Genomic DNA, 27397 nt, shown 5'->3' with positions numbered 1-27397 from the left:
TTGGCACTTTCGAAACAGTCTTCATGAAGCTTCGAAACCCGTATCGAATCTTTAGGATCGAATCAATGCTTCGAAGCGCGTATCCAACTGGCTAAAGGTCAGTTTATGGTTCTGCGTAGGACCTACGCCGTAACATACGGCGTAGCCTACGTACGTAGACGACGCCGTCGTGAACATTTATGGTTCTGCGTTGAGAGTATGCGTCATACTGCAATTACACCGCCGAAACGCTAGTTGGCTCTTTGTGTTTTCATGGGTTTGCTCTTCTTCGCCGATGTTTTGTGTGTGTGTGTATGCTAGTGTTTGCAAACGACAATGGAAGCCAAACCGACGTTAGAGGAAATCTCTCTCCAAGAATTCGCCGCCATCGGACAGTCTTTATAGTCCGCCGAAGAGGAGTCATACAGATGCGTGCATTTCCGAACCTCTTCAATCAGACGCTCAGTAACTTGGTCGATGTCGATGCTCGAAAATCTGCTGCTGACCAACTTTATGGAGATGCCGATTTCATTTTCCAACAGGACTTGGCACCTGCACACAGTGCCAAAGCTACCAGTACCTGGTTTAAGGACCATGGTATCCCTGTTCTTAATTGGCCAGCAAACTCGCTTGACCTTAACCCCATAGAAAATCTATGGGGTATTGTGAAGAGGAAGATGCGATATGCCAGACCCAACAATGCAGAAGAGCTGAAGGCCACTATCAGAGCAACCTGGGCTCTCATAACACCTGAGCAGTGCCACAGACTGATCGACTCCATGCCACGCCGCATTGCTGCAGTAATTCAGGCAAAAGGAGCCCCAACTAAGTATTGAGTGCTGTACATGCTCATACTTTTCATGTTCATACTTTTCAGTTGGCCAAGATTTCTAAAAATCCTTTCTTTGTATTGGTCTTAAGTAATATTCTAATTTTCTGAGATACTGAATTTGGGATTTTCATTAGTTGTCAGTTATAATCATCAAATTAAAAGAAATAAACATTTGAAATATATCAGTCTGTGTGTAATGAATGAATATAATATACAAGTTTCACTTTTTGAATGGAATTAGTGAAATAAATCAACTTTTTGATGATATTCTAATTATATGACCAGCACCTGTATATATTATGTATGTCAAATGCCAAATTATCCAACATAAAAGATGAGTGCAGTCAAAACACATGCACTCCTACCACCCAGGGGAGGACTTACCATTAGGCAAAGGTAGGCAATCGCCTGGGGCCCCGAGCGACCAGGAAGCGGTGGACTTAACCAATAAGCCGTGTCAGCAGCCACGTAAAGGCCCAAGTAATCATCAAAATAGTCGGGATATCCCTGTTAACGTTTTACGTTATTACATCTGTACAAATGCACTCCCCCCATTATAGATTAGAGTGGACCATTCCATTAGCACCGTATATGCGCGAGACGAGTTCGACACCAGCTGGAGAAAGTTAACGCAGCGGCGTAATTATCTATTATCTTAGATAACTGCCCACAGCGAGAGGGTCATTGTGTGGTACATTAGCTGCAAAACGAAGTAAAAGTCGCGGGGAAATAAAACAACAAAGAACGCAGCTACACCAGCGGAGAGGAAAAAAGACGATTTACAAAAGATTGTTGCCAAAGTCTCTGCTTTTCCCCTCACAATCTCCTCCGCAGCAGCAGCGCCTCTCTCTCCCGCCAGACACAGCGCTCTCCCGGCCACGAGCAATGATGATGTGCCGGTGAGTATTTCTCCATGAACACCGACAACACAGTTATCATGACTGACGACCAAAACATCTGTCAAACAAAGAGGGAGAGGACCAGTTCAAAGGTAGAAAGGTTGTTCGACTCCGCTGCGCAGGCCGATGGGCACATAAAGACATTATATAATAACGTCAGTGCAGTGCTAACGATTCATACTGTACGCACTAGTACAGACATTTGGTCACATTGAAATGCATGAAAGGTCGTTAACCACAAAAAACACGGAGAGAGGGCACACTTTATATATAGTAATCCCAGATCAGGGTTTCTCCTGCATAAAGAAATTGCCTCAATCAAATTTCGTGCCGCCTCAGACTCGTCAAAAATATGTCGAGTGTCTTCACAAAAAACACTGCGTGCATTATTAAACAGATTGTCATTTGTAACTGCAGTTACGCCACAATGGAGGCGCTGTTTGGTTACCAGCAGTGAGACGCTGAAGAGTTCAGTAAAAGAGCTTCATTAGGAGCTGTGTTAGCTGTGTTTCACGGCTCTTCAGGAGTTTTACGTTCAATTTACATTTTCTTGAATTTCTTGAAAAGATTTCCTAAACTAACGTGCTGTACATCATTCTAATGTGTTTCGCTGTGAAGTTGGCTCGTTGAATCAGCGTTATTCTGTACACAGCGAGTTCGCCAGTATGAACGCACATTGCGATCAGAACGACTCGCACACGAATGACTCCTTTGATTCGTTTACACAGAATGTAAGAGATCAGTGAATCGTTCAAAGCTCAGTGAACTACAAGGGAACGTAGGGTGTGAATGAGCTTTGCTCATTTAGTTAGACTGGTTACTTATGGGCTCAAAAGTCTTATAAAAATGTTCAACTTTTCTGTTTGATTTATTAAATTGAATGCTTTATATAACTTATTAGTTTTCATTTCATCAAATTTTTATAAAACTTTAACATAAGTGTTTTGTTAAGACACTTATCCCATGTTTTTCATTTGGGAATCCATTATTATATTTTTTTAATTAGTCAGTATCTGTGTTTATTAAGCTTAGTTTTCCCCTGTCACTTTGACTGGGGGTGAAAAGTTGTGTGCTTTCAGGAGGAAGAAAAATAAGGGTTGCAGTAAAGTAAAATAGTGCACAGTTGGGCTCCCATACATGGATTTGCCTAGGGCCCCCAAATCACTAAATCCGCCCCTGCTACCACCTTAATTTATTGGATGGGCATAGGTGTAGCCAAAACATCTGCTGTTCTTAAAAACTCGAAATAAAAAAAAACATAATAAAGAAACACTAGTTTGAATGATGTGACGACGCTTCGACCAAGATTCGACGGCAGTACGGCACGCCAGTCAAGAACACTAACCACTCCCCCACACACACAATCAAACTCGATTGTCTAAACCAGGAGTCTTCAACTAAAATTGCTTGAGGTCCAGTAAACGAAGCCTCCTTACCAGCCGAGGTCCGGACAATTAAATACCTAAAAACATGAATTGATGGTTTTTGGCAGACCAAAGAAAGAAACATGTCTTGTCATATCTATACGACTGCATAACAATGTCTGACAACAATATAATGAAGGAAAATATGCAAAATGCCATAATCTCTAAACCTGCACTTGAACATTCATTCATTTCAACATAAACAACTTTAAAAGAAAACTAAAATGTTGTTCAACTGAGATGAACAAATAGCAGCATCAAGTTGTGACTGATCATCCTCTGATAACATTTCAGCTCTTCTTGTGGCTGTTGCAGCTGAAAGGGGGGTTTGTTTAATATTTTCTTTTAGTTCATGTCTTTATTTTCCTTCTAAAAGTGTTTCACACGCAGCCTCCATGCACTCTTTTACTATTTCCCCATCAGTAAAGGGCTTGTTGTGTTTTCCTAAGATCCACTGTATTCTTAGTGAACATTCATATGCTGGTTGTTGGGCGGTAAGTGAGGGAGGAGGACCCGTGTAGATCGCTCCTACTGGGCTTTGAGCTCATATATTTCCGTGTCCTTACCTCGGACTGCTGCGGGTAAATTTCTTCGAAGTGTCTACATCTAGTTTCATAATGCAGTTTAAGGTTTCCACTTTTGATAACCGCAAAAGACTCCGAGCAAATGAGACAAACCGGCCTCGTGCATGTCGATGCAGGAAGAATAAATTCATCTCGGAAAACATGGTTTTCAGCATCAACTTTTCTAACTTATGAAAAGGACGTTGTTTTTCAGTCACTGACAGTTACATCTGTCTGCCGGCATACGCTAGTTGGTGACCCCTGATTTAAACCGTTGTAATATAAATGCCTTACAGCAACACGCGCAAATGACCACTAGGTGTCACCGTGGAGATGGGTGTCGGAATATTTCTAAGACTCGACACGATACGACACGGGCACATTTGATTCAACTGTTTAATTGTTTCACGAAACCTCACTCTCGCTCTGCCCATCACTAATAGGACCTTTTCACAATGACGTCACTTAACTTCCGCCTTTCGCAAAGCAGTGTATCATAACATCCGTCTTGCAACAAACAAGAAGAAGAAGAAGAAGAAGAAGAAGAAGAAGAACTTCCGTTTTGCCGTCGCGCTGGAATTTAACAACAGTGAAAAAAAAACTGACAGAACACGTATTCAAGTACTTATCCTAGCACCTTCGCTAACACAAAAAGAAAACAAAATACTTACCTTCATAATCAAACAGGTACTGTTCAACGAAGAATTTGTATCCTTTCTCTAGCTTTGATCTTGTGGTTAGCGAAAATTTGTCTGCAAGACCTTTGTGACAAGCAGAGCGGGACGAGGGCCGTGAGGAAACTGCGCGAGGCCGGTGACGCGAGTGATAACACGCTAGCGGAAGTAACTTCTTCTTGAGTTTTACTGGCAGTTGGCAAACCAGCTTATAGGAGCATTACCACCACCTTATGAACTGGAGTGCTAGCGGAAGTAACGATACACTGCTTCGCGGAAGAACGGAAGATGCGTGACGTCATGTGAAAAGTGCGTATTATAACGCGGCTTGAAACGGGCTCTCACTAAATCCTTGGTGTTTTGAGTCTGACGTCATCACGCAACCGTGGTTTTTTTGGCAAGTTTAACAATCATAGGTAGTTTAGGTTAGGTTACGGTGTGGGTTAGGGTAAAAGTTTCGTAATACTTGAAAGACCAATGCCCGGTTTCACAGACAAGGCTTAAGGCTATTCCCAGACTAAAATGAATGTGTGACCTGTCTTAACTGAATATAACTTGCCCAGAAATATCTTAAAATATATCCGTGTCATTGTTTTGTCTCGAGATGCACACCTGTAATGTATTCTTCTAATGCATTTTTATAAAAGCAACATAAATATCTTAATTCAACTAAGGCATAGTCCTGGGCTGCGGGTCAGCCCCGACAAAACGTTGCTAAATGTTTTTTAAACGTAAACGGTGGTGCGGTTGAACACTCTGTTGTGATGACGCAAGAGTTGAACTATGGCAGCTGAGAAGGCCATTCCTTGTGTTCGGAGCCTGATGAAATCGGTATAAATATTTGAATACTGCAAAATACATCTCTTCTAATGTCTTCAATTGTTGCGTATACCGAGCTGCAGCGGACACATTGTGCGAGCTGTCTCTTTAACACCGCGTGGTTTATATTCATGTTGCTGCTGATTGGGCCGACATTCTTGACACGCCCACCAAACAAGAGAAAACGCATCTCAAACCCTGTTGCAAACCGTTTCCAGGAAACGTGTCGTTCAACCTGGAAACCGTAGCAAAACGTTGGAGGAGGTCCTGGCTGCAGGATGCAGTATGGGGCGGTGCTACATATGGAGGCGGAGCTCCACCCTACGCGTCTCATTGGTTAGTGGTAAACACAAGTAATGACGTCGATTCCTCAGTATGTCACTTCCGCTATATCTAGCATCACGGTGAGTGTACGGTCTGTATTTGGGCAGTTTTTTTCATAAGGTTTAATAATCCCCACGTTTAATGAACTTGATTGTCATTGATAAACAATTGAATAGTTCAGATGCAAAACCCTCTAAATGCCACATCATTAACTTGTGACGTTGAAGTGAACGTTTTTTTATACATAGCAGTTTGCTTCAAAAACGGCTAAATACCACATTCTGCCCTGCCGGAAATATATATGTTATTAATGGATAAAATGCTTGTTTGACAATGCCAGACAGCTGTTTTACTTGCCAGTAATTGTATGTGTAGACACATATTTACACACGTAAATGTAATGCAAGTTGTTTATCGTTGTAATTTTATGTTGGTTATATATGCTTATGTTGTGGTATTTTTTTTAATCCTGCTATATTCGTATACATTTTAATCATTTGTTGTAATTGAAATAAAGTGAATGATGTAATTCAGTAATTGTGTCTGCTTGTTTTTTTTATAGACAAGGAACATTGAAGCTATGTTAGATAAATAATAAGTATGATTGTAAAGACTGTGTGGGTCTGGTCTGGTTGGTCTTGTTTTGTGGTCGATGTCGGACAACAGAGGAATAAAGTTAATTATGCCATTACTACTTTTCCCTGGTTGTTCCTCTGTTGTCTGTTGTTGATTGCGGAATGAGACCGGGTTGGACCTGCACGGTTTCGGCGGGTGGGGCTTCCTGGGTCGCGGCTCGTGGGCTCTCCCTGTTCTTCGTGGACGTTGCTCGGTGGCTTTGGTCGGGGTCACTGAGTGCAGCTATGACACGTCAGAGGAGATCTGGCCCTCCCGGCTGAGCCTGGTTTCTCCCGAGGTTTTTTTCTCTCCATTATTCAGCATTGGAGTTTGGGTTCCTCGCCACAGCAGAGCAGTGCAGTGTTGGCTTGCTCACCGGGAGACTGCATTCATTTATTTATTAGATATTATTTATTATAATGATCTTGCTTGCTCTATAAACACCATGCACTGTGCTGTGTTTTACCTTTCTGTGTTTTTCTTATTTGCTCCTGTAAAGCTGCTTTGGAACAATGCACATTGTGAAAAGCGCTATATAAATAAAATTGAATTGAAATTGAATTGAATTAAAGGCAACACACTAATTGGCTATTAAAATTATGGATGTATAAACCTAAAGAGAAACAATGTTTTTGGACTGTTTTCTTAGAAATGTTCTTTCTTCACTTAGAAATAAAAATTAACATATTTATATGAAACAGTAATAATGTTCAGTAGACTTTTGTCATTTTTCTTTTATCTTTATATTTCTCTAAAATTTTCTCTTGGAACATTCTGGAGAGCCCCGGATCACAGTTCGAAAATCCCTGGATTAAATAACAGTAATAGAAAAAAGAAGGATAATAAATGATAAATTAATTTTAATAATGATAAAAATATTAAATAAAAACAAGTAAAGGACGGTAAATAAATACATAGACAATGACATACTTTGTTAAATGAAAAATGAGAAACAAACTGTAAACAAAGACTTTGTAAAACACCACAAACTGCTACGGTAACCATATTCTAACCATAATGTGTGTAGTATAAACAACCATCGTTATAAAAACAATTATCAATACACCCTAAACAGTCACTACACTTATTAAAAGTTATGGTAGTTTTCGCAAAGGACAAGACAAAATCAGAATCAAAATCAACCTACAAGTAGTAGAAAGACTCTTGCTTACAAACTTACAAATGAATGAAACGCTTCCCCTGAAGTAACTTTCATTGTATTAAGTTTTTAATCATACTATATATATTAATAAATAAATACAGAGTTTATATTACAATCGGTTTGAACGGCACCGCATTAAATCCAACAACAATGTTTTTAACCTCAGTTCCTGGTTTCAACGTCATTTCCTTGTGACCAATGGGATGTGTTGCGGGCGGAGCTCCACGTGGAGCTCCTCCCCCATATGTAGCACCCGCCGTACTGCAGCCTGCAGCCAGGTGTACTTGGAACGTTGCGCACAGGTTTGAGCTTGAACATGCCCCTGAACATTTGCTTCAACAGAATCCGCGGAAATAATGTGGTACAATCTGATTTCACCGATGGTTTGTTTTGTCCGAAACGTATTAATATGTATTAGTGCTGAGATAGCGTTTAGTATTTGGGAGCTGGGACATTAACCTTTTCAGTCGCTGTACATAAACAGTCTAGTACTAGTAGGATATGTCTCTATTGCACGGTGACTGGATAAAAAAGAAAAACGCAACAACAACAACAACAAAACACCCACTTTTTGCTCAGTGGTCCAAACACTACTGCAGGACAGGTGTTGTCCGTCCGCCGCTAGAGGCCGCTGCTCTAACTTCATGGCTTTTGTCTCTCGTCGGTTTCCGGTGTGACGTAAACACTTCCGGTTGTTCAGTGTGCAGCGCGCACAGCTCTGAGCGGTTCTCCGTGACGGGTTCGGTTGGGATGTCGTCGCTGCACCCCGGTGACCCGCAGCTCGTGACGATGATCGTGAATCACCTGAAGACGGAGGGATTGTTCGACCAGTTCCGTCGAGACTGTATGGCTGATGTAGACACGAAGGTCTCGCGCACACACACGCATGTAAACAAATCAACATAGGCTTTACATAGACGCTTTATCCCACGGTTTAAATGTTGTGTTGTGTTTCTCCAGCCGGCGTATTTACACTTACGACAGCGAGTGGACAACTTCGTGTCCAATCATTTGTCAAACCACACATGGAGTCCACAACTGAACAAGAACCAGCTGAGAAACAGCATCAGACAGCTGGTCCTACAGTACGTCTGTCTGTCTGTCCCTCTGCTTGTCCGTCTGTTTTCTGTCTGTCTCTCACTCTTTCTGTCTGTGTCAGGTCAGGGATGTTGGAGCAGGGAGTGGACAGAATCGTGGCACAAGTTGTTGACCCAAAGGTCCATCACACATTTCGTCCGCAGGTGGAGCGAGTCGTCCGAAGGTTTCTGTCTCCCAACGGCAGCGTGGAAGAGGACGAGCCCCCCCCTGCAGCTCCTCCCCCCCCCACAGATGACAGCACTGATGCTGGTGAGCTCCTTATGCACATCAAGCTCTAAATGCACCGCTAAAATACTCTCGTTTTTACTTGAATATATATGATGCCATTGTATTATAGCTGTATTATAGTGTTTGTTTTTTATAATTGAATTGATTTAAGAGTGTTTTTATTGATTGGTGAAATGTGTTGTCGTTTAATGAGTGAGTGTGTGTGTGTGTGTGTTGTGCTCCAGCTGGAAGTTCCTCCACTGATGTTCAGAACCTCGACACCAGCAGCTGTGACCCCACGCTGGAGCAGAAAGAGGAGGAGATGGACATCAGTCTCCCTGAGGAGGAGGAGGAGGAGGAGCACACTGCTGTGAAGGAGGAGGTGCCTGAGGAGAAAGAGGAGGAGATGGAGACAGAGGAGGTGAAGCAGGAGGAGCTGGGAGACGCAGGGAAAGAGATCGGCAGTAAATCATCAGTGAAGATCAAAGAGGAGAGCAGAGAAACTGACTCCCAGAAACCATCCAGTGTGAAACAGAAGACCAGAGAAAGACTGAGAGAGGGTATCACCTGTCTGTCTGTCATAAATGTTTATTAATGTTTGCATCAGAATTTAGGCTAGAATGACAGAATGATGCTCTGTTACCTAGGGCTGTCAGGATTATTAAATAATCGTCTCATCGCAATGGTTTCAGATCATCGCAGTTATTGCACATCTCTATAGAAGACACTAGGGGGAGCCGTAGTGCATCTGCATATTGCTTATTTTATTGTGTATATTGTAACTAAAGCATGGAAATACTTGTCAAATGTACCACCACAACACAATCACTTAAAAAAAAAACTAAAGCATATACCATAAAAATAACCTGCAGTACAATTTAATATTATCTCAGTGTGAAAACCAGTCTAGCAAAATCTCATTAACATAGAAGTGAACTTTTAGTGTAGTCTAGCAAGTGAGAAAAAAACTGACTAGAAGCTTTTCTATGACTGATAGCAGTTTAATGGTGGCTTCAATTCACACCTGATCAATTTACTTCATTTACAAGTATTTGGCGGTTGTATTTAGTGCTGGGGGTAAACGATTATTTATTAAACAATTAATCTGGCGATTATTTTATCGATTAGTCGACTAATCTAACGACTAGTCGAACGATTATTTTTCTGTTGCTAGGTTAATAAAAACCATAATGTATCTCAAATAAATACCATAAAAATCTATCTATCAATATCAAAAATCAATCTACTAATTGATCAATAATGATCAAAAATCAATCTACTCTTAACCTCATTGCAGTGCTATGCTATGATTAGTTTATTTGAATGCTAACGTGGCTATCTAGCAGCTGTGCACTTTGGTGGTGCTAGGCTAACCAAGTAACCAACGCATCTTGGCTCTCTGTGCAGTTTGTTCATGCTAGGTTAGTTGCTAACGTTCACGTTGGCATATGTTTCCGTTGGTGCGTTCGAGCGCGGGCCTGCACGGCAAAGCCCAGGTTATTCTGCGGGTTCTGCAGTGGATCTTGTTGTAAAATTAAAAGTTACATAAAATCAAAACCGGCTATGACCCGCTTGCTTAGTGTCGGAGCGCGCGCAAGTTTTGCCGCGGTTGCGGAGAGACATCTATTCATTTGCGCTCTTCTGAACGCGCATTTATTGCAGCTGTAAACATTTTAATCTGGACAATGTCAACATGTTAGTTTTCCACCAATGAGTCGGAAAAAGAAACGTTTTTTATGGCAATCTGAATAGGAAAGCCAAGGCAGGTTTGAAACAGTTTGTTTCAAATGGAATTGTTAAGGACTGTAAGGGTTAATACGCCACTGACTGAAGTTGTCACTGCAACAAGAGCTTTTTTATTTAATATTTAACTTTCTTATATCATTTAAGTTTTCATTATTTACTGATGTTTATTTAAATGTTTTATATGCTGTAGTGTGCCGTTTCACAGATGGAGTTCACATTAAACATAGACGGATGTTTCATCCTCATTTATTTCAGATATCATATTTCAATTTCAAGTATTTAACTATTTAACAATTTCAAGTATTTAAATAAGGACAATATTTCTCTTCCACTCGTCATGTGGCTGCTACACGCAAATATAATGATATAAATATTAGTTATATAAATAATATATATTTCCCAACCACCGCACCACCGCGGTTGATTTGTCCATTACCATCGCGGTGGTAAAACACTGCCACCGTCACAGCCCTAGGGATGGCACAATATTTAGCGATCTTTAACGGCATGTTTGTTTATTGCTTGCTCGCTCTATCTGGTTCTGCGCCACTTGTGTTACTTCAGTTCTGTCATGTGTGAACCAGCGGGCGGGGCTAGAGAAGCAGTCGTTGGTATTCTTCTGTGGAGGCGGGGCCTTTTCAGTTCTGACACTTTACATGATGTTAGCGTGAATACCATTTCCTCTTATATAACAAAAGCTCTGGTTCAAATTGTTGTTTTAATTAATGGCATCTTTAATTGAGTTACGCTTTTGAGAAGATGAGAGAAAGTCAGTCGAAATACTTTCTCCATGATTGCCATCATAACACTTGTCACATTTATAATCTGATCTCTAGAGAGCCATTTCTCTTATGTCATAGTTATTTGTTATACACAGCCTATTGACATTTTTTAAAATAGGCCTAATGCATGCATACTGTATAACAGACTAGAAGATAAATTATAACTGTTTTATAAGTACGGGATAATCCACAGCTAGCCGTGCGTTAAAAGGTTTTAATGCACTACGTGGAGGCCAAGAGCCATCCTTTAATGCACGGCTAGCTGTGGGTTATCCCGCTTATACCACGGTCATTTGCCAAGTTAAAGCTTTTATTGATGTTTACAGTGTAATTTTAGATCAAACAGGTAAAAATAACAGTTATTATGTCAGTTAATTTCAAATGTTATCAAACTGGAGCTACCCGTGCGTTAAAGGGTTTAATGCACACCTTCCAGCCAATCAGAATCCAGTTTTCAAACAGACCATGGTATAAAGTTTAATAATCTGTTAAATAATCAGTTTGATATGTTTAGGGTATTTTCTCAATTTCTATATAATATTCTCTAAACTGTTCATATTATAATAATAAAACGATGATGAGCATTTACATTAGCTGATCCGATCCGTGACCCAAAATCCGTTACATGATGTGAGTTTTGTGATCCGTTGCACCACTAATGCTTTATGCTGCTCTCATTATAAAAGTCATGAGTCTCTTGTGTGTGTTTTAGAATACTCTCTGGAGGATTCAGATCTGGATGGTCTCAGTGACATCACAGTGAGTTCTGTTCACACCAGCGATCTGTCTTCGTTTGAGGGTGAAAGTGATGATGATTCACCGCTGTCAGAGTCCACAGAGGAGGGAGAGCTCAGTTCAGAGGGTGAGAGAGTGACTCGCAGCACAACATCAGTCACTTGCCGCTTGTGTCAGGGCTTCACGTGTGTGTGTGTGTGTGTGTGTGTGTGTGTGTGTGTGTGTACAGGTGAGGAAGGACAGAAGACACCCGGCGGTGAAGACTCTGAAGGCAGCAGAGAGAAGAAACCCCGTGGTGTGAGGCAGGGCTACATACACAAACCCTTCCTGTACTCCCGTTACTATAGCGACTCTGATGATGAGGTCACTGTGGAGCAGCGCCGGCGCTCTGTGGTGAGAAGAGTTTCAGTAATAACTCCGCTTTATGCTGACAGTCAGTTTCTAGATGTCACAGCACTAGCGATATGATAAGTGAGGATTCAAGCCGGTTGAGATGTTATTTATGAACAGCAGGGGCCGATGTGTTCACTGCAAACTTGGAAAACGCGGATATGCTGATATTTCTTTAATGTAAAAAAGCACAGAAAAAGTCTTAGTTTGTTTATTATAAAGAGACTTCTGTATCATTCATTTTTTTGTTTGATTTGGAATTTGTTTTAAAATAGCAGTTTAGTTTTGTTATTTGACATAAAATATATTTTTATTTTAGAAAGAATTGTGCAGCATTTGAGAAATAATAAAAGGGAAGTTGTTCATTTCTAGTTTGTCGCAACTCATTTTGTAAAAATAAATCGTGAATGAATCACATCGTGAGCTGAGTGAATCGTTACATCCCTACACAGCAGTGTTTGTCATCTCTCCGCAGGCCAGAGAGAAAGAGGAGAGACTGTTAAAACGACAACAGAACCGAGAACGTCTGGAGGAGAAACGCAGACAGAGAGCAGCTCAGACAGAGGAGCAGGGTAACGCACATCACCTCACATCTCTCTCTCTCTCTCTCTCTCTCTCTCTGTGTGTGTGTGAGCGAGTTTGTGATCTGATCTTCTCACTGTAGATCGGAGGAAACAAGCTGTCTCCGCTGATCAGACCCCTCAGCGGCCGCGGGCCAAAGATGCTCGAAAAGAACAGAAAGTTCTGGAGAAGAAAGTGGCTCTCAGCAGACTGAGAAAGAGAGATTTCAGGTTTGTGTTCGTCATGTCATCATCAAAGAATGAAAGGTGAGATGTTCTAAAGCTCTCTCACTTCCGTCCTGAGGATTCTGACATTCTGTTTCTTTTTAGAAAAGATGAAGAAAGAAAGAAAAATGAAAGTGAAGGAGAGTCAGTCAACAAAGATGTAAGTTTTCTGTCTGTCTGCGCGTCTGTCTGTGTGTGTGGATCAGCAGTGAATGATTGTGTGTGTCCTTCAGGGGAAGACGGCGTGTCTGAAGTCCTCAAGACGGCCGTCTGATCTGGAGGAGCAGCGCAGAAAGAAAACGGACAGTAGCAGCGAAGAGAAAGTGGCCGATAAAAACCGCGTCCACTCCTTCATCCTGGACCTGGAGCTGGGAACAGTACAAGCTCATCGTCAGAGAACGGGCGGCAAATCTGAGCGCAACGTTCAGAAAGACGCACACGGCAAAGAAAAAGAACGCAAGGAGAGAGAGCCTGGCGTCTCTGATGATCGCCTCAAACACAAACTGAAGACGGAGAGCAGGAGGGGTGCAGAAACTCCGACTCCAGATGAGAAGGACGAGAAGAAGAGTGCGAAGGTCAAGGCTGACAGAAAGACCTCAGTGTCCTCCAGAGAAAACAAGACGTCTGTTTCTGAAGCCGCAGACGAGGGCAATCTGAAGAAAGCGAAGACGGACGCGCTCAAAGAGAAAGCAAAGGCAGAGAAGACCATCGGCAAGAGTGACTCGAAGCCGCTCCGCCGTCTGGATTCCACAGGCTCATCCGAGGAAAGATCAGAGGTGGAGGCGGGCTCAGAGGTCAGCCGGAGGAAAGACAAGCAACCCAGAGACATGCTGAAGAGGTCAAAGAGGCAATCAGAGGTCAAACCCGCAGACAAATTCAAGGTGAGGTCGGACAGAAAAGACTCCACGACAGGAGAACGAGAGAAAAATCTGCAGAAATCCGGCTCAGAAACAGACAGCGAGACGCGGAAGGCAGAAGTGGGGCCGAAGGTCAAGTCCCTGTCAGAGAAACACCGATCTAAATCCAGAGAGGACCTGAAATCCCAGAAATCAGACAAGAAGGACACCAAGAGCAGAGTGGAAAAGAAAAACACAGAAGAGCCTCAGAAGACCAAAGACGCGAAGAAGACGGCCCAGAAGAAAGGGCTGAAAGATTCTGAGAGACAACAGCGTTCAGACAGCCCGACACCAGCCGACGGAACAGAACCCTCCGCCGTCTCCAGCGCCGATGACCCGTACGGCGCTCTGAGTGATGTCACACCTGAATCAGACGCTGAGGAGGTGATCCGAGAGCCGCGTTCCGTATCAGCAGAGGCCGACGCCCTCTTGAGTCTGATGACAGCGGCGAGTGACATCAAAGAGCAGGAAACTGAGGCTGATCTGAAGATGAAGGAAGCGGCGCTCACGCTGCTCTCTATGGATCCTGATACTGCGCACTCAACAGATGTCATGGTTGCCATGGATATGACCTCTGAGCTGGCGTCTCGGAGTGAAACTCCGCCTCCGGGCCGTGAGTCAGGAAACTGCAGACCTGAGACACAGAGTGAGATGTGTGTGTCTGCCAGCGGCCCCATCGTTCACCAACAGCAAGACACAGGTACTACACACACACACACACACGCACACACTACATATCTGTAATATCATAACGTCTGAATTCATCCTTAAGCTTCATCTGTCTCCGCTGGGGAACCCATCGAGCATTTCAGAACACAAGAGGTGACATCACTGGTGAGTTTATGACATCACTTCCTCTACACCCTTAGAGTGATGTGATTTCTGCTGTTGTCTGTTACACTTGGAAGTCGTGTGTGTGTGTGTGTGTGTGTGTGTGTGTGTGTGTGTGTGTGTGTGTGTTTTTTCAGGCTGATGCTGAGCAAAGACGAGAAACAGACGATGAGAGAAATGCACAGATGCACAAGCCTGCAAAATCATTGACTGCAGATGAAACCGAGCCTGTGCAGACACTATCTGAAGACAAAACAGAACCTCAACCGTCATTCACTGCAGACCCAGACGAACCTGCACAGATGCTAACTGATAAGATAACTGAGCCTGCGCAGACGCATACTGAAGAGATAACCGAGCCTGCGCAGACGCATACTGAAGGGATAACCGAGCCTGCGCAGACGCATACTGAAGGGATAACTGAGCCTGCGCAGACGCATACTGAAGAGATAACCGAGCCTGCGCATACTGAAGAGATAACCGAGCCTGCGCAGATGCATACTGAAGAGATAACCGAGCCTGCGCAGACGCATACTGCAGCGACAGCTGAGCCTGTGCAGACGCCTACTGAAGATATGACCGAGCCTGCACTGTCCCTGCTTGCAGACACAACGGAGCCTGTGCAGGCCCTCACTGAAGAGATAACAGAATCTGCTCAGTCCCCTATCACAGCAGCAACCGACCCTGTGCACAAAGTCACAGCAGACTCAGCAGAACCTGCACGGATCCTTACAGATACATCTGAACCCATGCAGCCTGTCACCCCAGACGCAGCTGAACCCTCTCAAACCGCCACTGCTGACACAGCTGAAACATCGCAGATTGCCACTGCAGACGCAGCTGAACCCTCACAGACCGCCACTGCAGACGCATCGGAACCCTCACAGACCGCCACTGCAGACGCATCTAAACCCTCACAGACCGCCACTGCAGACGCAGCTGAACCCTCTCAAACCGCCACTGCTGACACAGCTGAAACATCGCAGATTGCCACTGCAGACGCAGCTGAACCCTCACAGACCGCCACTGCAGACGCAGCTGAACCCTCACAGACCGCCACTGCAGACGCAGCTGAACCCTCACAGACAGCCACTGCAGACGCAGCTGAACCCTCACAGACCGCCACTGCAGACGCAGCTGAACCTGTGCAGACCATAACGGCAGACACAGCTGAAACTGCACAGACCGCCACTGATTCCTCACAGACCGTTACTGCAGACACAGTTGAACCTGCGCAGATGGACACTACAGGTATGTTACTTGATGTGTGTATGGTTTGAGTGTGTGTTTCTAGTGTAAACTGTGTATCTGTGTGTGATGCAGACAGCTCATGTGTCTCAGATGAACAGGACAGGCTGATGTCAGACGTCTCAGAGAAGGTAACCAATCCGATTCCAGAAGCAGAACTCTCCTGTAAACCGCTTCAGTTAACTAAACCTCTCTCTCTCTCTAACCAGGAGCAGACAGACAGGGAACGATCATCTGCTCAGAAGACAAATAAAGAGGTACGCATCCATATCTCTCTCTCTCTCTCTGAGTGTCAGCATGTTGATGTGTGTGATGTGTCTGTCAGTGTACTGAAGATGATGAAGATGATGAAGAGTCAGGAGTGAGCAGAACTCCACGCAGAGGAAGATCCTCCCGACTGTCTGATGCACCGCAGCGAGACACACGTGAGTCTCTCTCTCTCTCTCTCTCACTCATACACGTGCACCGATGCTTTAACTGTTCATCCCCACAGCATCCTCTTCACAGCCAAAAGAGGTGGAGTCTGTAGGAGAGGAGGAGCCACAGGAGGTGTGTCCAAATTTACACCAACAATGATAGTTAAAGTGTGTGTGTGTGTGTGCGTGTGTGTGTGCGTGCGTGCGAGCGAGTGATATTGATGCTGATTTGTGTACAGCAGGGTCGCAGAAGTAGACGCTCCGCAGCACAGATCAAAGACTCGTCCGCAGGTGACCAATCACATCACACCTGCATGACACGCACACATGTTTCCCCGGGAAATCTCCATGAGCTTCATTATTTGAGTGAATTACACTCTTATTCAGCAAACAACTCAAGTCAAATTTCTTCCTTATGAAATGGTCAGTTCAGGTCCTTGATTCTGATTGGTTGAGCCACGTTCTGAGCCGTTATCAAATATCTGATTTGCTGACTGCATTACATAGTCTGAGTGTCAGTGTGCCACTGTTGTTGCGTCTGTGTTTCTCAGCCTTGCTGCACATATGGAATAACAGTTTTATAAAAGCAACAAGCCTTTGAAGCGGTGGGTTATCAGTGAGTTTGATATCAGCTAATATAATAAAAAATGTTATAAAATGCATCTGTTTCTCTCCAGTGAAACCTGTGATGAAACGCAGGAGATCAGACGAGATCTCCGCTTCTGCTACAGTGAGTCTGTCTGTCTCTGACTGTGTGTGTCTTTATTGTGTGTGCGTGCGTGCGTGCGTTTGATAGTTTTTTGTTCACTGTATCTCCAGAATTTTGCAGCAGATGAGATTGAGGAAGAGACAAAAAAATCTGCCAAACAGAGACGAGATGGAGGTGAGCACACACACACACACACACACACACACACACACACACACACATACAGAGAGAGAGAGTTAATGAGTGTGTAGTTTTGAGGCAGGGCAGAGCAGAACACAGTAATATTTGGTACTAAGCTTACCCCTAATAAACACACACACGTGTGCTGTAGTAAGTGTTCATGTGATGAGTGTTTGTGTGTCTACAGGAAGTACATCTGAAGATCACGAGGTGATGAAAGTGAGTGATGAAGAGGAAGAGAAGAAAGATGAGGAAGACATGTCTGTGAGTACAGTGCTGTATATGGCTGACACTGAAATCATGTGACTGAATGAGTCTCACGTGTGTGTGTGTGTGTGTGTGTGTGTGTGTGTGTGTGTGTGTGTGTGTGTTCAGGAAGCTCAGAGGAAGCCCCCCCGACGTGGACGAGCCAGCAAAACCTCCTGCCCTACAGACGACTCCGGTATGATGACAGAGATACTCTTAAACCATTTGATAATGAAATGTGATGTAAGATCATGTGTGAAGTCACACTGAACATGTTTGTGTTGTTGTTTTAACTGTCAGTCGGTGTGCACTTAAATGTAAACTGTGTTTGAATCCCAGCGAGTGGTCACATGACAAACCTGTGTCTCAATATCCTTCTTACCAGAAGAAAAAAAAGATCATCATAATTGTGGTTTATTTCAGACCTGTTGATTATTTAGTGTTTTGTTGTCTAGATGTTTGTCTGGTGGTTTATTTACACAGTGTTATCATTCACAGATCCTGGAGCAGCTGAGAAAGGAGATGCAGGTGAGAAAGAGGACGATGAAGAGGAGACGACATCGAGAACAAAGACTCGTGCGGCGTCTCGTCTGGAGGCAGAGAGGTAACCTTTTCTTTCTGACCCGAGCTCCAAACACGAACACATGTTCATCAGTAAAATCAACAGCTTCACGTCCTCTTCCTCTTTTCAGAAATAAACCGAGCAAACCGTCCACTCGAGCTCTGAGTAAACTCACCGGGAAAGAAGAGATGTCTCCGAGCGCACGGTCTGTGTCTCTCGCTCTTATTTTCTTTCACGAGCTGTGCTGTAATTAAACAGAGGATTATTGTCTCTCTCAGGTCAGTGAGGGGACGTAAGCGGGAGACGAGTCCACCGGTTTCTCGTACTCGCGGGGGACAAAAATCTGAGGATCCACCTTCAAAAAGAGTCAAGCGATGAGTCCAGTCATATCAAGTTCACACTAATTCCTGTTTTTAAGGTCAGAGGACATGTGACGTCAGGGAGCAGCTGAAGCGCTGATGTTCTGAGAGTTTGTGTGTGTACATACAAGACCTTTAAACGGTCATGTTAGTTCATTAAAGACACAAAGTGTTGTGTTATGACCGTGTTGTTTGTAAGATCAGAACAGGCAGATAGTTTTATACAGTAGTGCTGCGTCAAGTGTGTCAGGTGTGTGTGTACGTGTGTGTGATGCCCATTCTGTGAATGTCATGAGAATTCATGTTTATTTTAGATTTTAACCTTTTACTATAAATTCCAATATTGATCCTGAAACTGATTCTTGTTTTATTTTTTTTCATTAAAACCATTACAAAATGTTTGTGTGCTTTGGGAATTTTTCCAAAAGTGACACCCCACCAATAGAATCTATCACATACCAGTAGACCCTGTATAGTTTCCAGTAAAACCAGTATGATACCCATTAAATCCATCACATGCTCTGTTGTGCTCTATTGTGTTTCAGCAGGAAAGGTTTAAGTAGCTCTGTCTCTTGTCTTTTCCTTCTCAAGTGTGCTGCAGTATTATGAGCATCATCCTTATCACCCACCAAAAACTTCATGCCTTCTGCAAAATATGTTTTATTTCAACATAAATCAGTAAATTTACCTCAGTCAACGTATACAGCACATCGGGGTAGATGATAATGTTATGACAGGACCCTATAATTTAGTCTTGCAAGTCCAGATAAAACATTATTTCCTGACGATAAATTGTTTGATTTATCCAACCATTCTTTTTGTTAAGTCGCTATTTGCCTCCGTACACTCACCTTGTCTCGTTTTAGCTGAAACATTATAAAATTAACATTTATTTCTCTTAACACGTAATCATTGTTGAAACGGGTTGCCTTTATGAAATAAAACCAGAAATAATGACGCGTGTGTGAACATGACGTACAGGAATGTGTACATTACACGAATCACGCAAATGACATGTTTTTCATTTAAAACAGCGTTTTGTAGTTTGCATCAGTGGATGCTTCCGCTACACATTTCTATTGTTAAAAAATGGTAAAATGTTGAATGTTTAGCCTCTAACCTCGTGTGTTGCACTCGAACCTTAACTGTCTTCTTTGATTTGATTGGTCACCACACCGGCGCTCTAAACAGTAACTCACGCCTTCTTACACTTGATTGGCCAATGGCCGCCTTTATTTGAACATGAGGCCCACTGCTAGACCGCTGAGGGAAAAAGTTTGCAGCACCAAAATCTACAGATAGGCTTTTAGACATCACTATCACAACTTTTATTACACACCACAGAAAAAAATAGGCGATCCCGCGTGAGAAAATGGATGTGTGGCGTGAGAGCGTGAGTAAACAGTCAATTGCGTGAGTCTCACGGCGAGTGCGTGAGGTTGCGTCAGCCTGTGTCTGCCCCGACCCGATTCTGAAGCTGTGACGGCAAAATAATTAAGGGAGCGGCGGGGAAGTCCGGTGTTACAGCAAATTCTGTGACCCTAGGAGGCGCTGTTATCACTGTGCAAATACGGCTCTCACTAAATCCTTGGTGTTTCGAGTCTGACGTCATCACGCAGTCGTGTTTTTTAGGCAAGTTTAAAATTCATATGTAGCTTAGATACTTTAGGGTTAGGGTGTGGGTTTCGTAAGACTCTAAACAGCAAGGATTTAGTCAAAAACAACAAGCCACACACCAAGGATTTAGTGAGAGCCGTATTTGCACAGTGACAACAGCGCCTCCTAGGGTCACAGAATACGACGGTCACAGCATTTGCTGTAACACCGGCACTGATGTCCGGCTAATGTACATTGCGGAAACCCTGATTATTCCTCAGTTTGACCGATAATTGTCGCCTTTCGTAGGGACAGTGAGGGGGACGGATCGGGTCACTATGAATCTGAGGGGGTCATGGCACCCCTTCCCTTGTGCCATCTGCGCGCCTGGATCTATCCATATCTATCTATCTATATATATATAGATATAGTAATGATAAAATACATTGATAGAGAAATTCGGCAAAAACCGGTAGTGTATCTACATAGCCTACTGGAAAACAAAAATATAAAACATGACTGTAGAATCATGTAGATAGAATGTAATTATATATACTCTACTTTATGAACCATTTTGTGGAAAATTGTCATCATCGACACGCAACACGTCACGAAAGATCATATGTAAACTTTCCTTGTTGCTCTAAGAAATAAACTAATATAACACAATTTCATGTATTTTTTGTTTGTGATGCAAGGATTTGTGGTTTACATTGTTTAAGATTAATCTGATTCTGTGTTTCTAATGGTCACTTATAAGACACTGTGTCCAGAAGTAACTTGTGACAAGTTTTAAGTATACATTTTATGTGGTGCTTATTATAGAATAAATCTGATCTTGACATGCCTTACTCAGTCAATGTTAAAGATATTGACAGATAGAAGGTTAAATGTGATCTTTTTAGATGTTCCATTCAGCTATTCACTTCATATACAAGTCGTTTCTTAAACAATACTCACTGGTACTCTGTGTGTGCGCGTGTGTATCTTATCCACAAGGTGGCGATATTTTATTCCTTTATGAAAGGAGAATGTCTCCATATGATTCCCACACTGTCTCCAGTCAAGATCAAGTATTTTGTTATCATGACAGTCTGTTTTTGATTCAGAGAGATGATTGTTCCACTGCTCTTGCCTGTTTTTCAGTCTGTGGCTTTAAGCTATCTATATTTTGTATTGTTTTTACCAGGAATAAAACATTGTTTAGAATGAGGTTACATTCATTAAAAACAAATAGCTTGTGATAATGTTTTTCAGTTTAAGTTGTCAGTTGAATTTGTAAATGTTCTGATCTCTGTTGTGTAGTTGTTTGATCTCTTTGGGTGAGTCTGATTTCTAATGTGTAGTTTAGTCTGATGTCTATACAGTAGAGTCTGATGTCTGTACTGTAGAGTCTGATCTCTGTGGGTGAGTCTGGTCTATGTAGTGTAGTTCAGTCTGATCTCTGTACTGTATGTGAGTCTGACCTCTGTCCTGTAGAGTCTGATCTCTGTGGGTGAGTCTGGTCTATGTAGTGTAGTTCAGTCTGATATCTGTACTGTATGTGAGTCTGACCTCTGTCCTGTAGAGTCTGATCTCTGTGGGTGAGTCTGGTCTATGTAGTGTAGTTCAGTCTGATCTCTGTACTGTATGTGAGTCTGACCTCTGTCCTGTAGAGTCTGATCTCTGTGGGTGAGTCTGGTCTATGTAGTGTAGTTCAGTCTGATCTCTGTACTGTATGTGAGTCTGACCTCTGTCCTGTAGAGTCTGATCTCTGTGGGTGAGTCTGGTCTATGTAGTGTAGTTCAGTCTGATCTCTGTACTGTATGTGAGTCTGACCTCTGTCCTGTAGAGTCTGATCTCTGTGGGTGAGTCTGGTCTATGTAGTGTAGTTCAGTCTGATCTCTGTACTGTATGTGAGTCTGACCTCTGTCCTGTAGAGTCTGATCTCTGTGGGTGAGTCTGGTCTATGTAGTGTAGTTCAGTCTGATCTCTGTACTGTATGTGAGTCTGACCTCTGTCCTGTAGAGTCTGATCTCTGTGGGTGAGTCTGATCTATGTAGTGTAGTTCAGTCTGATCTCTGTGGGTGAGTCTGATCTCCTTACTGTATGTGAGTCTGATCTCCTTACTGTATGTGAGTCTGATCTCCTTACTGTATGTGAGTCTGATCTCTGTACTGTATGTGAGTCTGATCTCTGTGGGTGCCATGGAAAGAAAAATTGACCCTCTTGTGTTGTGAGACGACTGGGAAGGAAACTCTGTCAGGATAAATGAGGGACGCAGTCTGTAACATCTGGACTTCACAGAGCTCTAAATCCCTGCGCATGACTTTTATTTGCCATGAGAGTGTTTCAGTTTTAGAGAGATGACTCTACATGTTGTCATCTGCTATTCACTCTTTCACATCTTACAGGACAGGCTGAGAAACTGCAATTTATTCATCAGAAACATTTTTCCCAGAATTTACAGACACTTTCATACTTTCCTGCTGTGTTTGCGCGTGCGTGCGTGCATTGATTGCTGCATGTATATACCATATGTTACTCTCGTGTATATACAGTATAGGCTATATACATGATTATTTTATTAAAGCATGTTGTCTAAGGCACGTGAGTCGCAGATCTCGCGCAGTTTTATTAACAGAGACGCTGCTGGATCCAACTGCTTATGTGAAGTTTATTGCGTCTGACACGTTCACGCTTTAATCATTGCTCCGCGTGCACACGCAGTTCATACCTTGTGCACGACCACGGTCGATCTTCTCCTTCTCCATTTTAAACATGAACATCTGTCACGGGCAAAGCTATGTCTATAATATTCATATCTGATATTCATGTATCATTTATCGAACAGATTCCCTAAAGCGCGTAAGTGAGGCGCGTGGCCGCTAGATGGAGGGAGAGACGCGCGCGCTTGAATGACGTTGTTTCAGTAAGTTTAGCAGAAATAAGAAAACACCGCTAATCCTCGTGTTTACTCACTACAAACCTTCATGAGTTTCCTAAGAATGAAATACATTTCTACACAAGAGTATAAATGTATTCTCACTTTTTTAAATCAACCATAGTTTTATTATAGTAACAATTCTAGTAACCGCGTTTCTTGTTGTTGTAGCCTATTGATTATCGTTTCATTTATATGATTATGATTATGGTTAAACTGTGGTAAAACCACGGCTATTTTTCAGAAAGTCATCAGTTGCTGAATTCCTCGACTGCATGGTTTAGCTAAATAGGCTAGGATCAACTAATGTAAATATTGTCAAATGCAACTGTGTTTTTCTGTTATTTGCAGAAATAAGATGAAAAAAATCTGTATGTTTTCTGTTAGGACGGTAAAACATGAAATGTGTTTTGCGGGAAACATCTGACTTAAACCATATTTTTTAAAAACAATATTAGAGATTAGAGAGAATGAACTCGCGCATTTCTAAAGATGTAAAGGCCCGAGTTATAGCTCAACTTAAGGTTACCTTAACAATCTGATTTATTCTATTTTATTAATGAAGATTTTTCCTTTACATGTGATTATTTTCTGCCAGCGCTAAATAAACGAAATATCCAAATGAAAATAATTTAGAATTTTCCTTAATAATAAATGAACAGTAAATGTTTTCCTTGTTAGCGTTTATAATATCAAATATAAGAGTCACGATTAGAGGCCTGTAGTTTAGCTATTTGTTTTGGAAGAAAATCTAGCACAACAGAAATCAAAAGAACGATAGTAAAATAATACCTAAATATTTTAGTAATGCTTATTCTCAATGTATTCTTAGCACAGTATGAGTATATAGCAGCACGTATGTTGCCGTTTTTAGGCTTTATTTTTGTATTTAAAGTTTAATAACGTTTTTCGAAAAAAGACACGTGCTTAACTGACACACGCAAGAGTTTGCGCATATAAAAATCTCATTTAAATTAAAGCCCAAGGAAAGTAAAAGTCCTTTTCAGACGAATCAGTGAACCCGAATTTAAGGTTGAATTAAATAACACTTATGAAAATACTGCTGCATGATCTTTAATCAATTACTATAATATGATTCATATAAATGTGAAAAAAAGAAATTCATTATCAGTCTGTGCAGCTCTACGTGTGTGGTAGGCTATAACAAAACTATGGCCTATTCATCTTGAGTTTTTTTATGATGTGACAGATGCTTGTGCACTATATGAAAGCGTGCGCGCGCTGTGCACTTTTATTGGCTCGTCTTTAGTTAAGAGAGTGTCAATTGAAAAGGTACCTGATATCTTCTGGCTTTTCTCGGGTGTAGAAGGGTTAAGAGGTGAGACGTTCGGGTGTTCACACACGCTGTAAATATGTGCAAGTTATCGACGTCCAATCAAAAGGCGGCTCGGCTTCCCGCTTGGCCAATGGGAAGGCGCGGTGAGGTCAGCGTGGGCCGCAGGTGAAGTGGATAGTAGCTCTGTGTATTCACTCATACTCGCACTCTGGCGACGTGGATGCGCATCCGCAAAAACTGCCTGTACGCGGGGCGCGATGCGACCAAACTGTCGCCGCGGGGCTCAGTCTGCATGTGATCCGGATCAGGACCGTTCAGCTCCGTTCCGCTTTGATGAGAAGTGACTTTGCTGCTTATAATGGCTGTGCGCGGTAACTCTCTGATGCCGTTCTCCATTCAAGCCATTCTGAACCGAACCGAAGAGTCTCGCCATCTGAAGGATCTGGACGTGTGCTTCTCCAAAACTGCGTGCTGGAAAATCTTCGACGAGATGGACGGAGCTGCGCGAAGTGACGCGCGAGACCAGAAGAATTATGATTCGGACTCCGGACTGAGTGACGATAACGACACCAAAGCGCAACGCGACCCGAAGAGCGAGAAAGACGCAGATTTAGCGGACGAAACGGATCACGAGTCCACGGCGGCGGATCACGCCAAAGGCCTGAGCGACTGCGTGTCCGGTGAGTAACGCACAACTTTATAACGCATGACAAGAGGTTCCGTTATGTTTGAGCTCAGAGGTGTCATAAACGGATTTAGGTTACAAAAAAAGTTATCGAGCTCAAGAAAGAAGAAACCCCGTTCATCAGATGAAAGATGTGAACTCGAATAACCTGTTTGCGCACGCGTTTGTGTTTTCAGATTCCAACACGACGGAGGAGAAAAGCGGCGATCAGCCCAAGCAGCGGAAGAAACGCTCCCGTGCTGCCTTCTCGCACGCGCAGGTGTTCGAGCTCGAGCGGCGCTTCAATCATCAGCGGTACTTATCCGGACCGGAGCGCGCGGACCTCGCGGCCTCCCTCAAACTCACCGAGACGCAGGTCAAGATCTGGTTCCAGAACCGACGCTACAAAACCAAACGGCGTCAGATGGCGGCGGATCTGCTGGCCTCGGCCCCGGCGGCGAAGAAAGTGGCCGTGAAAGTTCTGGTGCGTGACGACCGGAGGCAGTACAGTCCCGGAGAACTGCTGCGACCCCCGCTGCTCGCGCTGCAGCCCTCATATTATTACCCGTACACGTACTGCCTGCCCGCGTGGAGCCTGAACTCCTGTACTGGAAACCAGTGACTGTAGAGCGCGCGCTCATATTTATTCTCTGAACATTTGATGACTTTTACGGAAAACACAGAGCACACAGGAGATTTATTCACAGAAAAACCTCGTTCCTCCAGGGACTGATGTCAGGTTTAACAAACACTTTTAGGAACTTATTTCATGTTGTATGGGAAGTTTGTCATTTCGCCTCGAATCTTTTTTTAACAAAATATTCTTTCTTCTGGTTGGAAAACAGCACTTGATGTCGTTAAGATGAGTTTTTGCTGCAGTTTAAGGTAACGCAAGACTGGCACTTTCCCCCCATTTTGCAAGATTCAGCGCATCTTAAAATCTGAGGAAAATAATGATATGAAGGTTTGTAAACTCCTTTATAAGCGAGCCGTGAAATTCACAAACCATTTAACTATACTTGTTTTCGTATTTGTGTAACATGTTTTTTGTTGTTGTTGAAAATATTAAAAAGGTATGAAGCATAATGTTTTCTTACGTTTTATTGATTTATAAAGCATATTCCATGTCGTTTTTAACATACAGCGAAGTAAAAGCGTAAAAATTAATGAGCCGTGACATGAACCCCCAGCAAGATGAATTTATATGATTCTATACACCTATCCAACTGAATTCTAGTGTACGTTATCATACAAGAATTAAAAAGATACATTAAGATTTATATTGAAAATTGAAAAATGCGTTGTCTGATAACCGAACGTGTTGCACATAAATTCAGACTTTACTAAGATCTTGAGAAGCTTCTTTTTTATTGCTGATAATCACTGAAGTGTTTGTCGTTTCTCTTGCTTTTTGAAAATACAGTGACTGAAAATGTGAGAAACACTGATGAAATGATTTATTCACACATCAATAAATAGACTTACAGTCATAAAGGGAAATGTTAAATATAACAAACAACTAATTGTTTTAAATGTTAGTAATATTAATAATTCTGTATGTCATTTCAGATTTGTGATGTTTCGTCTCGCGATTGATTTATGCGCGCGACTCAGTATCTGCACAAGGCCTCGTGCCCCTCTCTTCTCATAACTCTTGAATTACTATAAACTCATTTCAAATGTTTTTTTTACATAAACATAACTTTTATGTTCTTAACTATCATAAAACTTATTGGCTTTTTAAGGCGTGTATTCTGAAAGTGTCTTTGGGTGATTTTCAGTGTTGTTGATCTCATAAGAGGGGGAGCTCCGTGGCAGACTATTCATCTTTTTACAATATAATTTAATCGGCCAGAAAAAAATTACGCAGTATGCAGAAATGTTGAACAAAAGATAGCATAACCATTACGCTATAATTCGGCAGCATAAACAACTCCTAAAAATAAAAAGACCTTATGCAGACAGCATCAGTGAGAAAGACCTTCATCATCTAATTGTGAGTTCTGGGGCAGGTAAAGAACCCGTGTTTGTTTCTCTGTGAGTGTATCAGGACTGAAATTCTCCTGTGCCTAATGCTAACATGTAGAGACAATCTCACCTGTGGCTCACAGAACATCCGCGTTCAGTCCCGGGAATGATGGATGGTGGTGTGCGCGTCTGTAGGGATGAAATGCGCGAACACCTGACAGTCTGCGTACAGAGTTTCACAGCGCAACATTACAGTAGCCAATTATATAATTGCCTGTGAAAAAGACAAACAAATAATGTAGACATAATAATAACTTATTTCACGAATTTGTTTAATGTTTGTTAAGGTCTAATACCACAGCCATTTACACACATGCGTTTGAAAAAGAAACCATTTATCAAAGCTACACCCGTTGGTAAATTCAAAAACTGAAATACCAGGACACCCATCAAATGCCAATATATATT

General features: G+C 42.5%; 2 protein-coding genes across 5 annotated transcripts; both read left to right on the top strand.

The window, feature by feature from the left end:
* The first annotated feature begins 1406 nt into the window (after positions 1 to 1406).
* bod1l1 (biorientation of chromosomes in cell division 1-like 1) lies at positions 1407 to 18878 on the top strand. Of its 4 annotated transcripts, XM_057339531.1 has the most exons (25): positions 1407 to 1710; positions 7992 to 8158; positions 8252 to 8376; positions 8451 to 8638; positions 8842 to 9156; positions 11837 to 11986; positions 12089 to 12252; positions 12725 to 12821; positions 12914 to 13040; positions 13140 to 13194; positions 13268 to 14630; positions 14703 to 14764; positions 14899 to 16012; positions 16085 to 16140; positions 16219 to 16266; positions 16335 to 16434; positions 16503 to 16558; positions 16665 to 16716; positions 17103 to 17155; positions 17245 to 17308; positions 17502 to 17578; positions 17690 to 17756; positions 18059 to 18164; positions 18253 to 18327; positions 18401 to 18878. In XM_057339531.1, exons 2-25 carry the CDS (start codon positions 8042 to 8044, stop codon positions 18498 to 18500), a joined length of 4731 nt encoding a protein of 1576 aa, XP_057195514.1. In that variant the 5' UTR covers positions 1407 to 1710; positions 7992 to 8041; the 3' UTR covers positions 18501 to 18878. The 4 variants fall into 4 exon arrangements, with proteins under 4 accessions (XP_057195514.1, XP_057195513.1, XP_057195512.1 ...); XM_057339530.1 differs by lacking the exon at positions 1407 to 1710 and having other exon boundaries at positions 4285 to 8158; positions 16668 to 16716; XM_057339529.1 differs by lacking the exon at positions 1407 to 1710 and having other exon boundaries at positions 4285 to 8158.
* Positions 18879 to 24054: 5176 nt separating this feature from the next.
* On the top strand, positions 24055 to 25995 carry nkx3-2 (NK3 homeobox 2). The gene is made up of 2 exons (XM_057340421.1): positions 24055 to 24977; positions 25159 to 25995. The coding sequence occupies exons 1-2, from the start codon at positions 24656 to 24658 to the stop codon at positions 25581 to 25583; spliced, it is 747 nt and encodes a 248-aa protein (XP_057196404.1). The 5' UTR covers positions 24055 to 24655; the 3' UTR covers positions 25584 to 25995.
* The last annotated feature ends 1402 nt before the right edge of the window (positions 25996 to 27397 follow it).

Source organism: Triplophysa rosa, linkage group LG8, assembly GCF_024868665.1.
Source record: "Triplophysa rosa linkage group LG8, Trosa_1v2, whole genome shotgun sequence".
In the NCBI taxonomy this organism is placed as follows: domain Eukaryota; kingdom Metazoa; phylum Chordata; class Actinopteri; order Cypriniformes; family Nemacheilidae; genus Triplophysa; species Triplophysa rosa.
This window is presented reverse-complemented; position numbering and strand designations above follow the sequence as displayed.